Source organism: Pyrus communis, chromosome 8 (genome assembly GCF_963583255.1).
Source record: "Pyrus communis chromosome 8, drPyrComm1.1, whole genome shotgun sequence".
NCBI classification, from domain to species: domain Eukaryota; kingdom Viridiplantae; phylum Streptophyta; class Magnoliopsida; order Rosales; family Rosaceae; genus Pyrus; species Pyrus communis.
The window spans coordinates 24,978,236-24,992,287 of NC_084810.1; the positions used below are offsets into that span (position 1 = coordinate 24,978,236).

General features: G+C 36.4%; 2 protein-coding genes across 2 annotated transcripts; both read right to left on the reverse strand.

The window, feature by feature from the left end:
• Window positions 1–281: 281 nt before the first annotated feature.
• On the reverse strand, window positions 282–4,931 carry LOC137741842 (KH domain-containing protein At5g56140). Its single transcript, XM_068481548.1, has 7 exons — window positions 4,668–4,931; window positions 4,450–4,535; window positions 2,767–2,912; window positions 1,817–1,936; window positions 1,622–1,738; window positions 1,278–1,421; window positions 282–1,167 (listed from the first exon to the last, which is right to left on the reverse strand). Exons 1-7 carry the CDS (start codon window positions 4,790–4,792, stop codon window positions 1,018–1,020), a joined length of 888 nt encoding a protein of 295 aa, XP_068337649.1. The 5' UTR covers window positions 4,793–4,931; the 3' UTR covers window positions 282–1,017.
• A 1,509-nt stretch (window positions 4,932–6,440) lies between these two features.
• On the reverse strand, window positions 6,441–12,961 carry LOC137742306 (uncharacterized). Its single transcript, XM_068482138.1, has 14 exons — window positions 12,758–12,961; window positions 12,587–12,666; window positions 11,924–12,018; window positions 11,686–11,846; window positions 11,240–11,391; window positions 10,391–10,509; window positions 9,659–9,822; window positions 9,435–9,509; window positions 9,044–9,115; window positions 8,389–8,526; window positions 7,620–7,775; window positions 7,236–7,288; window positions 6,976–7,154; window positions 6,441–6,866 (listed from the first exon to the last, which is right to left on the reverse strand). Exons 1-14 carry the CDS (start codon window positions 12,837–12,839, stop codon window positions 6,806–6,808), a joined length of 1,587 nt encoding a protein of 528 aa, XP_068338239.1. The 5' UTR covers window positions 12,840–12,961; the 3' UTR covers window positions 6,441–6,805.
• Between the last annotated feature and the right edge of the window lie 1,091 nt (window positions 12,962–14,052).

Below are 14,052 nucleotides of genomic sequence, written 5' to 3' on the forward strand. Positions count from 1 at the left end.
TTTGACGTTTCTAGACGACTTAACCTTTTGAAATTGCTAGCCAGTAAGGTTTTTTACTTTCTCCTCAGGGCAGTTTTTGGAGGAAGGGGTCTCATGTTTTATTAGTGGTGAAGCCCACACCACATCAAAATTCAATTTGAACCATATATTTTTCAAGTTGCACGTCATAAATTATTCTTGCAAAATATTAACCACATCGGAAATATACGACGCATTTAATAGAGTTTAAAAAATTTGATGAATACTGTGTTCTAATAAACATTTTAATTCTTTCACGACAATTAAAAGAGCAAATAATGTCGGATTGAATTGAATCTTTGCGGTCGGTTCAAATTGTTGAAGGTGAACAAAATCAATCAAAAGCCGTGGGCTAATATAACTCAGTTTTTGTGGCCAAATGCAATTGTTGAGCTTATGCAAAACAGTGGTGAAGGTGCCACAAAGCTTTCCACAATTCTCTGCTGTAAATCGTAGCCCAAAAAACAAGAAACGTTCAGAGCTCAGAGCTATTGGTGCAAGAAGCGTCAAATATACGAGAAACTACTTTTTCACAAAACAAAACGAAGAACGCTTTAAATAAATCCAAATGCAATCTGGACAGTACAACATTACTCGAATTTTCGCCTTGTTAATCGCTATTCATATACACACCATACCATACCATAACTTGCTCACAGAAACCCAGAGACGGTAGCAAAACTGTCATCACATGCTTATAATAGTATAAGGACAGGCTTAGAGAGCTAATGCTCCCACCAAACTTCCAATGCAACATATAAAAAGCAAACCCGTCGAAATCAAACTGTCCTTTCCTATGCGATATGCCAACCCTTGCCCCTGACCAGTAGGTACACACACTTGATATAGAAACAAGTAGAACTGGCACACAAGGGGTGTTGCCAGTGCCCCGATGGCGGTTGGAGGATTGGCTGACACAGCAACACGTGGCGTGGAAACCTCTGTTTACTGGCAGAAACTAACAAAACAAGCTCCAAGAGCCCTCCAAGAGCGGATCTATCACCCCCTGGTCTTGGCCCTCTTCATACCAAGACTGTTGTGGAAGGGTGACACTGAACCGGACATTGGAGAACCCTCCTCACGAAGTGTGCCATTGAGGATTGCCAACTCTCGCAGTTGCTGTTTCTTGTAAAAATCCCGAGATTCGTCCTGAAAAAATACAGATATCATTCCAAGAAACAGTTAAGAGATTGTATTGAAGACAAACTTTACAAGAGAGGTGATCGGAAAAACTTCTAATCAGAGAAGAGAAAACATACCACAGGCCTGAGCAAATCTTCAAGTACCTCACGTGCTTGCAATAAACGAGTATCAATAATTTCAACTGGTAGTTCTGCCTCCACTAGAATATGAAGAGGTTCGTTCAGATGTTCATACCCTGGTTTTCCTCTCATCATTTCTTCCTTTAGAACAAAAATATGACAGTGGAGAGTGGACTAACATTAGATTCACACAATGTGAACCAAAAGTAATGGAAACTGAATTTATTTACAGAATAATGTAAAAAATACTCGTTCAGAATTCCTTTGAATCCATGAATAGCAGATCAATTACAGAAATAAGCATAGATGCATTCGTATGTTAAAAATAAACTCATTATTACCTTAGTCGGATCCTTTATGCTACCACGTCCCCTGATCAGAACACGACATTCAGTAGTTGCTTCCACCCGCTTAAGAGAGTTCCCTCTAGGGCCTAGCAACCGCCCAACAAAGTTATACTGCAACAAGGATTTCATGTCAGACAAACATAGAAAAGTACCCAGATAAATTAACAGAATTTAGTACTTCATCCATACATTAGGATATTTGTCAACTGGAATATCCACCCGGATTGTTCGCTTCACAATTAGACCAGATGAGCTACTTTGAGGACTCAGCCAGTTTTGGGTTGATGAAGGCTGTAATAAACCTGACATCTGAACAGTATAATCCACAAAGGTTAAAACAACATTTTATTGTTTTTCATGATCATATGTATTCTACTCTACACATATGAGAACCATAAGGTATTGGTCTTTGAAGAACCTTCAAGATCCAAACAAATTCATAACGCATGCTTTGAACAATGTGATGTATAATTAAGTAGAAAAACAACTAAGTAGAAAAAGATAGTAGACCTTAGAATATACAATCGAAACAGAACATTGCCCGACTGTGAATGTAGAAAACAATGCATTTCAAGGACTAAAAGTAAAATTAATACAACAAAAATAATATCATTCTACAATCACCCAGCAAATAAAGGCATGTGGTAGCTGAAATATTTCAAAACCATATCAACAACGACCAAAAACTTGCCTGATATGGCAAAGTCAATCAACAAGCATAACCGAAGGGTCAATACTCAAAACAAGAAAATTTGGACATCTCCTAGAGATTGTATAAAGTTATACACGCCTTTCAGTACTCTGCATTTGTAGTATGAATGCATCTTTATGCCAAATGTAAAATTTGATAATATGTTATAAAATCAAATTAAGTTCGTCTTGACAAAGACAGACAGAATGAAGAGAGAACCATCTTAATTGAAGTAGGATTCCCGAAGCAAAGCTAATTAGTATTGCTTGTTGATGTTAGCTTCAGACTACCTGTCTCAAAAGTGGCAATATAAATTGCAGCACCTAAACAAATCTTAAAGGTTAGCATGAGATGTAAAGGATCGTGTCAGCAATGCTTCTAGTAAAAGTAAAATTAGACAGAAAACAATGTTATGTTAAGTTAATAAGTTAATGGTTAGTATCCGTACTTCTGATTGAAAACGTGATGCCCATCCGTTCACATCAGCACCTCCATTTGAGAACATTCCTCTAGATGCCAGGGGGCTAGCATGTTCAAGCCCACTTTGACCTAAAACTGACGCATTCCCCAACAGTGTAGTTACACGCAATATTTCTGCTCCAAAAATGTCAATTTTCAAGAATAAGATGTACCAGTTAGCATTGGTTATAAGGTTAGTAGTCACCACAAAATGGAGAGACAACAAAAAATTTTTCCTGAGTCAGTTAAATCAATGCTTCCCCAAAGTAATAAAATTATTAAAAGATTGTAAACTACCATTAAAGTAATGAAAAGTTAATAAAGAAAAGAAGCCTATTATTCATAAGATAGTTATGAACACTATCACGAATCCTTAAAGCTTAATTAATACAAACTACAGAAGCCAGAAACTTATACATGAGAACCCAAGTAACTAGAGGCACGAAACACCAGAAAAGAATACACGTCCACCAAACACCACCACTTGGCTAAGACGAGGTCATCAAACCACTTAAACCTGAGAAATCAATGTAAATATTACCAATCTAACAACAATAAGCAGAAACTTGGACTCCTCTGCGAGAGACGAAAAAAAAAGTATAATTACATAGAAAGAAGTACTCCCAAAAGCAAAGCGAAAACTTATGGATCAAGCTATGTCCTCAGCTAGGAACTTGGTATCTAAATTTGCTAGTAATGGAATCCCAAGATAAACAACGGGTCAAAAATCTATACTTTAAAAAGGCTCATACCTTTTGGTTTGGACAGGTGGTCTTGTAGTCTTTAGGCATCTGAAAAGGAAGGCCCCACCATAAATATCCAAATACCGTGGAACATTGTATGTATCACTTTACGTAGGAGGACCAGGTTTATTTATTGTTATCCTCTAATTAATGTAAAAACACCCAAAACCTGTTATGTCGGCATGTTCCCACTGGTAAACACAAGATATTGGTTTGTCCTCCTTTTCAGGTCTAAAAAATGAGACTTTCCTCAATCTTGAACTAAAAGACGAGGTTTGCAAGAGATACCGAGAACTAAAAGTAGAACACCAAGTCAGACTAAATAAGGCAACCTATATCCTACCACTGTGGTATGTAAAGAACCTAGGAGCTAAAAGAGATACAATGCAATGAAAAGAATTTCTAATCGATTATCATTGTAATCGAATTGTTTTTGGTTCATATGCAAAGCAGTTGAATGGTGATATGTGCACCACCTCAAAACTTTTCTGTAGTAATAAATTTTGAGATGGAATTGGCATTCCAAACTAATCAAGCAAGTGATGTCTTCAATAACTCTATCCCAGCCATGCAATACAACATCAGCTCGAGCTAAATGATATCAGGAGACGATTAGTGCAAAACCAACTTCAACAAATTGGATTAGCGGGACCATTAACATCTCTACGACCCTAGTGCTTAGCACCAAGTTAAACTAATTACAAAGTGGGTTATCAAGTGTTTCGCAAATGCTTACTTAGCTTAATCATGTTAGATTAATAGGGTATGTACCTCAACAACCTGCAAAGTTACTCAAATCGAGTGAAATGAATTGTGATTCGGGTTGATCAGTTACTGATCGCAGAGTCTCCACATTTACACATGCATATATACCAATAAAATCAGTTCTCATAAACAAAGGCAAGCTCAATTCAAAGATCAAAACTGACCTTGGTTTAGTAACCTGTTGCAATTCGGCAGAACTAGCAAAAATGGACTCAGCTTGTGACGCTCCCCAAGCAGCTCCAATAGATATCTGCAACATATATATACATATATACATCAATAAACCGATATCGATGAGGGTTCATACAAAATCAACAAATCAAATTACGGTTTCATATTGAAAAGGAATCGAGAAACCGTGAACAGATCTAAAGCGGCATACTTTTCTTGCTCGGCGGCGACGAGAGCGGCGGAGCGAAGGCCGGAGAGGTGAGGGGAGTGAGGTGCCGACGGTGAACGCGAGTAAGCCATGTACCTTCCACCGCCCGATGATGACATCATTTCCATAGCGCCTCTCAGCCGTCCGATCGTCTTCTTCTCCTTCTTCTGGTCGTCGGAGGTGACTCTCCCTCTGTAGGTCTGAGGCTGGCAGGTGGGACGATCGCGATTCCCAACCAGACGCTCTCTCTCTCTCTCTCTCTCTCTGAAATCTCTTTCAGTCCAGGTCCGACCGTCGGTGGATTTTCATTTGTACTTGAACTGATTTTTTTTACTTTTTACCGTCGCCAGGACCACTATCACTACACAGTAACTTTCTTTCTCTTGGGAAGTAAAAAAAAAAATTAAACTTTGGATCTAATTCAATTACCTAAATGTTTGATTTCTTAATTTCTTTTAACCTAAAAATGAGTCATGAGACAAATCGGCCGCTACTCATCCGAAAATAATTATTCTTTATTTTCATATCGATGACAACTTCAAATAAATTATACACTAATTCTCTACCTTTGAAAATGTAGAAAAATAGAGTCGGTATTTTTTTTACCATGGCAACAACTGCAATCAGAGCCCTTACAAGAGTAACACGAGGCAAAAGTCTTCCTTGAATATGCAATTATATTTTTCAAGTTGCTCACCTAAACTAACTCTATTATTATTTTCACACCTCTAAACTATTAGTTAGAGTTTAAATCTTCTGTACTCAAACTCTTGTCTTTTATGAATTACTTTACTTGAGTGATATTAACTTAATTTATTTTTAATTTTATAATTAAAAAGATAAGTTGAAAAATTAACACTTTAGTCTCAAGACTAAATGGACACTTTAGTCTCAAGACTAAAGTTGGCAATAAATGGACGCAGAAGATTCAATCCGGAAGTTGGCAATAAATGGACACTTTAGTCTCAAGACTCTCAGCCATGAAAACATGAAACCTTGAGATGGCCACGTGTAACAATTCAAACCCACATTCTATTGACATTTCAATTTTTTTTTTATATATATAGGGTCCTATCAATTCCCAACAAGATTCTCTCCTGATCCTTTGGCGAGGATATGAAGATTCGTAAATCGTGTTTATTTATCGTACATCGTATGATTAATTTTTGTGACATACTGCTTGTGTTTAATTTTGAAATAAAAATATTTAAAATAATTTCTGAATGCACAATATATAATAAATAGACACGATTTACGAATTTTAAGAATCCTCACCAAGAGAATCTGACCGGATCCAGATTGTATCAACTCTATGACATTTCTGTTGCGTAAGGCAAATGAGTTTCCAAATTTCTGATATTTTAATATTGTAGCTATACATGTTATTCCATACAAATTATGACAAAACAAGCAAAATTATATGCAATAATACCATCCAATAATTCATTTTTAAAGAAAAAAAAATCAATTTCATATTTTTTAAGTAGGTATGTTTGACTGATTAACGAAGATTATTTGGCCAAGTTCTAGTCTTAATGTGTCATTCAATTATTTTATTAAACGATCATGATTTTGATCTCCATAGTTTGCGCAGAAGTTTCGCTTTAGTTCTCATAGTTTCCGCAATTCAAGGACATTAGCTTAATTCCGTCAATGACTTAAATTGCGACAATTGAAACTACATGAGCTGGAAATAACTTCGCCCAAACGACATGGACCGAAATCATAGTTTAGCCAACCTATTATGCTCATCGTCATAATATTTGAACTTGATCATGGATAAAAGTCAAAACAATCACCATATGAAAGAGCAATTGCAGTAACCCTAGTTCTCAAGAAAACCGAATTTAACTGATAAACTACATCTCTATGCTTTGAAATTCTAACATACGAACTAAATTAAATCTTTTCGGTTTATATTTTTCCGAAAATTCCTACTGAATGGGCTCCAATGGTGACTTGTCTATAATCCAGAACCTGTTTTTCTTCGTAATATATGGCTGCAACTTCCACATCCTGTTGTTTTTGCTGCACCGTAATCCAGAATTCAGATAACCAGATACACTTGTAAGAAGTTGTAGATCAGTTAGCTGCTAAAGACTACACTGTGTCCGTAGGCGGATCAAAGAAAAGTCTGTTGTTTAGTCTGTGTGATCACGGAAGCGGATGATTTTGTTGATGAACGATCTCTCACGGCGGTATCTGTTGAGGAATATAGAAACAAAACACATGATTAATATCCTCGTGCGCAAAGTAACTAGGACATCGTGAAACGAAAATTTCAGTGTGAACACAGGGCACAAGAACATACATAACAAACGACGACATGCAGAAGCAAGCAACACCAATGGAAAAATGAACCAAAAAGGTCGGCCAGAAATTCTCCCGGTCCAGAAATATTCTCTCAGAAATAGTAGTTGTTATTCCCGAAAACAATAGTACCTTCCACCCTGAAGGTAAACATCTGTAAAAGGAAAACGTGGAAGAATCCTGTGGAGAGAGAAAAAATCAGTACTTACAAGGATAAAAACATCGATGAAACTTGCAAGATCAAAATAAATAACAGTGTACCTGGAAATGATGCTTGATGAATATCCCCGAGTAGATAATTCTCAGAATCATATCTTCACCAAGTCAAGAAAGCAGAGACTAGAACTGATAAACTTAAATGCTGTAACACATTATGGTAGTCACTCTCTGATCAACCTTATTTCAAACTGATGATGGCATCTCTATTGTGCTTACGTAACTTTTATTGTTGACGAAAAGTTAGATGAACATACTTGTGTATATACACACTACACAGCACATGCAGCAACCTTATGTTCTTACTCTTCTAACAAAAATATTGCAGGTGCTATTTGTAAAAGAAAAACAACCAGTTTCTTTAATTAAAAAAACACGAAAGAAACACAACGAACCTTAAGAAAACTGCCTAAACCAAGAAAAGGATACTTAATGAATTTGCCAAAATCAAGCCGACTGCACCAGCTGAGTTTATCAGCAGGATATTCAGCACTATATGTATGAATGCGAACAGAAACGACGACAGATTTGACTGTACAAGTTGCTTCTCTTTTGCAACGGCATGTAGAAATGCTTCAGAAGTTCCTGATGCAAAATCAAAGCACAATCTAAGTTCTCACTTGATACTTTTTAGGCACAGCAATAAGATCTTTAAGTTATCACCAGGCCACCTATGACTGATTGCATAGAAAGCGAATCAAATATCTGAAAAATATCAATGATCTAAAAGGGGTGCCAGCTCCAATGAAAACCCTTATTCGATCTGTCGATGGATGTGTACATGTGCACGATTTATTGTTTTACCAGTTACCACCGTTTAGTTTCTTGGAACCTAGCAGCCTTACTACATCTTAATAGACAAGTATATCGCTCATGAATCTTAGGTACTCATTTACTTTAAAATAAGGGAATTCATCATTCAAAGAGAAGTAGACTTCAAGGATTTCACAACCAATGAACTTGCTCAATCTTCCACTTATGTATTTGTTACTATAATTGGTAACTGAATAAAGAATTCAGAAAGTCCCTTGAAACCGAAAAAATAAAAAGCGTGAGCCAATGAATTTGCTCAATCTTCCACTTATGTATTTGTTACTTTCTTTGTTTTGGTGGTTGTTATGTAAAAAACAGTTGCAAGTGAAAGACCATAATATATACACCTATGAAAATTGACATGCAGAGCCAGAACATCACTCACCATTCATCGCCAAAACTATTATATAAAAGCAATAATATCGAAGGGCTGATGATGCTTCCCCATCACTCCAGTTCCGACCGTATAACAATCTGATGAGAGAATAAGAATAACTCGGGCCAAACGCCATGAATACAAGACCTACAGGATATCCAAGCAATGTGAGAAAACCAGAACCTCAAACGCCATAAAACACATACAATAAAATGATAAACCTCAAAATATGTGTCAAAATAGAACCTTCCTAAAAAGATATAAAATCACTTGATCACCAGGATTATCAAACGGTTACAGAGAAATTAAACTCACTGCCGTGGAAATCCCAAGCAGAGGGGGTCCTCTAATTTACTCATTAGGCCATAAAACCGAAGACCAACGTAAGTGTTCTCAATATCTTGATCTTGTCTGTTACAACATATTGACTTTGCATATTTTTCTTTTTTTTTTTCCAAAGATATTTCGAAATTGTTTGAGTCCCTTGGACTCTGTTCATTGTAAATGACATTTACTCATATTTGAACTATAGGACTAAGATGCTAATACAGTTCAACTACTTATGTACTCATTTACTTACTGGATCAAGACTATGTACATACCTATTCACAATATAATTAATTGAATAAAACAGATCGAAAGAGGAAGTGGAAACACATCGCACCTATTAACAAAACCAACTTGAGGGCCTCAGTAAGGCTACTTCCTAGCCGCCTGTCTTTATCAGGGTCTTTTCCTGTTGACGAAATTAGAAGAAAATTAAAGTTTGTAAGCACTGAACCCTGTACAACGTAATTTTATTTTAAGCAGCAAGCACAATGGCAACTGACTTCAAGATAGTATAGTTTTGGACTCTTAATGGAACCATGGAGAAGCTCCATGGATACCAATTTGAAATGTGAGCTGAATGTGGAGATCATCTGTAATTCGAATGGCTAAAAACAAAAACGCAGAAAGAGGCTAACTCAAATTCAAGACAACACTGTATCCTGCATAAAAAAATAAAATAAAATAAAATAAAAAAACCATAAAGGAAATAGAGGAGAAAAGTAAACCTGATGCAGACCTTGCAAATGTAGCGTAGGAACTTTCTTCAAAAGGAAGAAACACCATCCTGACCACCAGGCTCCCTGATATGCAATAAATTTATAAAAAAAAAAAAAAAAAAGAAAGTAAATCCAAAATTAATGCCATGTTTCTCTATCGAAGTCGTCTCAGAGCAAAATCAGCTCTTATTGTGATAAGTGACCGTGACTAAATTTCTGGACCAGATAATTACCTAATTTATCCACAAGCCCATACACAGCTTGGTTATAATATGTCGCCCACCATAAAAGGATAAGACTTTGTCCTTCTTGAAGGATCAACTTCACCAAGGATTGAAGTGTAAACAACTTACACATGTCTGACAGCTCCCTATCATAATCCTTCTTATTCTTTACACTGTGAAAACATCAAGCAATCAACTAAAGCACATTGATAATAAACACAAGATTAATTAGGAAGATTTGTTTATCGAAGTATCCTTTCTGCTAAGCCAACCGGTTGTAATTTCAATACATATGAACAAGACAAAAAAATACTGACGACTGAAGAATATACAAATGATAATATTCCACTCAACTACACAAGTACACAATTTTGATGATTCAGAACTTAAATGTAATATATAACTAGCTACCATGAAAACCATTCATCATCAACATAAGGCACTGTTGCCTAAATGCCTCCAGATAAGCCCAGGACCAACAAGAACATTCTACAAAAGAGTCTTGCCAAAAATAAATAATTTGTTTTTTCTGTAGTCAAATACAACAAATACCGTGATGACCACAAGAGCCACCATATCTTATGCATTCCTATATTTCTTCATGAGAAAAATCCATTCTAAAAGAGATTGCAACCACACTTTATCTCAACAATTCTCTCCGTCTTGGTATAACCGAAAAATGCTAATTTATCATCCTACAAAAAGCAAAGTAATGTAAAGCTAGAAGTAAATACAAAATACCTGAAGGGGAAAAGAGCAGTACTTCTACATGCAGCAAAAAAGAGGAAGTAGACCCAATAACCAAGGAACAAGCACACTCCATAGGCAGTTTGTGACAATGTAAATACAATTGCTTTCTCCTGCAACCAAGCAATTGACCGTTCGTAATTAGAAGTGGAACTAATGCCATAAACCAAATAATCTAGTAGTTTTATTTTGAGTCAAAGTGGATAAAATATCATAACTATCAAATAAGTAAACAACCGGTACTAAACAAATATTTCCAACCAACAAAGAGATTAACTACAAGTCATAAAATAGATGGAAATGGTGAATTATATAATGGAATGCTGCCCATGTGCTCATGTTATCACATCCAGATCCCAAGGTCGACTGATAACCACCCTTAAGTAGGTTTGATTAGATGCATCACTTCTAACTGTACAACTAGATTCCTATATGTAATTGCTCATTTTATTATCGCCTCCCTGTTCCGGAAATTAAATCCTTACCAACAGAGGACTTCAGTGGTTTTTCTAGCCTTATATGCTGGGCTATGGAGAAGTGCCTACATTCATTATTAATCTTTTACTATGGTATAATTACAGTTTATTTCCTCATTGTCCTTTAACATGGATAATGGGTTAAAAAGTTACTACAAGATTTGTTCCATGTCCAGTACCCAATAAGATGGTTCTGCAAAACCATAACCCTACTGGTTAAGGAAGCAAAGTTCATCACCACATGAAAGCATACTACAAAGGGGAAGCAAATAAGATCAACACAACACTGCTTCACAGGTGCATATGACAAAACAAACATGTTAAGAAATAATCATGATTGCCAAAATAATTTGATTAAAGCTCTTACCATGCCAGTTTGCTTGACAATGAGAATGAACATCGTTATGCACCGGAAAAGAGTGGCAACTGTTTCAACTACTAGCCTTAATTTAAGCAGAAGCAAGTTCTGGGAAAGGATATACAAGGGCTCTGCCAAAAGTTCAAAAATACATGCAAGGCCTGCCACATGAAAATGTCGTGTCAGCGACACATTAAAATGAAAACTGAAATAAGGAATCCAATCAAGCAAGGTGAAAAGGTCTATGATTTTCATAAACAGATTCTACTTGTAAAATTACTGAACCAATACTAATGATTCAAAAATCACAATTGGACTTGAAAACCAAACATATACCCTAGTCTCAAATGCTTTGTAAATGAGTAAAATTATAAGTGAAAATCTCCATAATTGAAGAGAAGCAACAGCAACAACATATAATTTTTTCAAACAGAAAACAAGATAAAGCAATGTACCATTAATTAAGATCGCTTGTCCATATGGATTAGAAAAGCTCAAGTCTTTATTCCAGAAGACAACAGTGCACGCTGCAACAGTAAGAAGAATTCCACATGGGGGAATCAACCATGCAAATTTCATTATCTTTGCTATATTTTCTTCTGTCGACACACCATCACTGTAGCAATATACATAAGAATTACGGCTCCTTAGTTGGTACAAATAAATGCATTTCTATGAGAACAAAGAAAGCACCGTTTCATGTCTGCGCGCAGGCATGCTCGCCGAACTCCCTCCCGACTCAGAAACAATACACAGGTGACAAAAAGAGGAAATTGTACTCCATAAAGCTGCATCAAAAGAGAGAAAAGTGTACAAAAGTGAGCTCACACTGAAACTATTATGGTTTCCAATCAAGCAGAAACCAAAACCCAATCATTACCGACAACAATAACACAACCTCTAAGCATATAAACCTCACACTTGATTGGACTGGATTGCTAGAGTTTTGGTACAGTATGAGATTGGACTATCACACAATTCAGTTGTAGAACAAACAACAAACTAAAATACATAAATTTTCCATGTGGGCTGAAGCCAAAAAGATATAGAAACATGCGAAAGTGAGCTCACAATTAGACAGTTATGGTTTCCCAATCAAATGGAAACTAAAAACCAATCATCCAATTCAGTTGTAGAGCAAATAACAACCAAAAGTATAAATCTTTCATGTGGGTTATTGCTCAATTTGATTGAAGAACAATTAACAAGCTTAAGTTTACAAATTTTCCGCGTAGGTTATTGCGAAATCCGAATCAGAAACCGAAAAGATATCAAAAGATGCAAAGTAGACAAAAATTTAATGCAAAATATTAGAAACGCAGTAAAATGTGGAGAAATTTGAAGAGAGATTGTTACCGCAAAGTCCTCGACTGAGAGGTGTCTGACGATCCACGCATTGAATATGAATGGGATTCCCCTCGACAAGAATTGGGTAGCTGGTAAAATTAGCAATTTACATCGATCATCCTCAACCTTGGGTTAGTGAGAGAGAGAGAGAGAGAGAGAGATTGGGGAAGAGAGACTGACCGAGTAAGTACTTGAAGGTGCGAGAGAAGCTGCTGTCACTGAATTGTTGAGATTGGGATCCAACCGGCGAAGAATTTGACATTGATTTTTCTGGCGGTTAGGGAGAGTGAGAAAAGTTGTCGCCGTCGGCGACGCGATGGCTCGCGGGGTTGATCAGTGGGAAGGCTTCAGGGGCTGCTGCCCGCTTGGTCCTTTCGTTTTTCTTATAAGTCTGTATTTTTAATGTTCAATTTAATTTAGTTAAGTAAAACTCTCTTTGACTTGTCGTCGACTCTCTTTCATTTCACATGTGTTAATTTTCGTATTAATATTATAAAATACTATGTCAAGAAACATAAAGTGAAAGATAATCTATAAAGAGTATAACTTTTAAGAGAGTCCATTAGCGTTGTTTGTCGACAATGTTGTCATTTCAAAATATGAAACATTGATTGAGATAAGGAAAAGCTCTATGGTGACTATATTCTGTTTCTTTGGTTTAAATTTAATTTACGTGTTAACCTAAAAATGGGTTAGGTCCACCAATTTAACGAAGAGTAATGTTATACTTATCAGTCATTATGAGACCAAAAAATGCACAACGTGGACAGTAAATATCACAACCATTCCCACCAATAGTGTTTAAATTGACAATTTTTGCAATCGTCGAAATTTTAATCAACGTTGAAGATAAAAGACGGATTAGTTCTGAACAAAACTTGTATCTTCCCAATCCCGGTGGATATTCAAATGGATACATTAGTTGGACATAGAAGTGACAAGTAAAATTATTGAACAAAGTAAAATAAATCATCGGCAACGATAGCATTTAGAGAAGTAATCACATATTTTAAAACCTTTGCTTTCTTTGGTTGAACTGTAATGCCGGATGGATCGAAAACTATATGAATCTAATTGAAAATTGTGCAAATCACATCATCCATGAGTGGCGTCGAATGCGTTCAAGCACTTCACATGGAAGAGGCGGGAGTAAAATTTGATGTCTCGCAATGTCACATCCCGGGCCGTTAACACGATATTATCCGTTTTGGATCCCGATCACGTCCTTACGGTTTTGTTTCTGAGAATTCAGACGAGAACTTCACAGTGGATCACCCATCATGGGAGTGATCTCGTGCGCTACTCGCTTAACTTCGGGTCCGAAGCTAGTAAACTTCTAAAAAGCCTCGTGCTAGATAGAGATGAGAATATACATATAAGGCTTACAGGATCCACTTCTCTGGATAATGTGAGATCTTACACGCAACACATTGTGAACGATGAGGATTGGGGTTCAAAGCCGAAAGAAGAACTTC

What these genes read in the sequence shown, in the direction of transcription:
- LOC137742306 (XM_068482138.1), bottom strand. Translation starts at nt 12,839, where the DNA reads ATGTCAAATTCTTCGCCGGTTGGATCCCAATCTCAACAATTCAGTGAC. An exon ending in ATTTGCAAGGTCTGCATCAG is followed by an intron (nt 9,116 to 9,434) that starts GTTTACTTTTCT and finishes TTTCGTCAACAG; the next exon opens with GAAAAGACCCTGATAAAGAC. An exon ending in AATAGTTTTGGCGATGAATG is followed by an intron (nt 7,776 to 8,388) that starts GTGAGTGATGTT and finishes ATTTTGCATCAG; the next exon opens with GAACTTCTGAAGCATTTCTA.
- LOC137741842 (XM_068481548.1), bottom strand. Translation starts at nt 4,792, where the DNA reads ATGGAAATGATGTCATCATCGGGCGGTGGAAGGTACATGGCTTACTCG. An exon ending in GTCGCCGCCGAGCAAGAAAA is followed by an intron (nt 4,536 to 4,667) that starts GTATGCCGCTTT and finishes TATATGTTGCAG; the next exon opens with ATATCTATTGGAGCTGCTTG. An exon ending in GCATAAAGGATCCGACTAAG is followed by an intron (nt 1,422 to 1,621) that starts GTAATAATGAGT and finishes TTTGTTCTAAAG; the next exon opens with GAAGAAATGATGAGAGGAAA.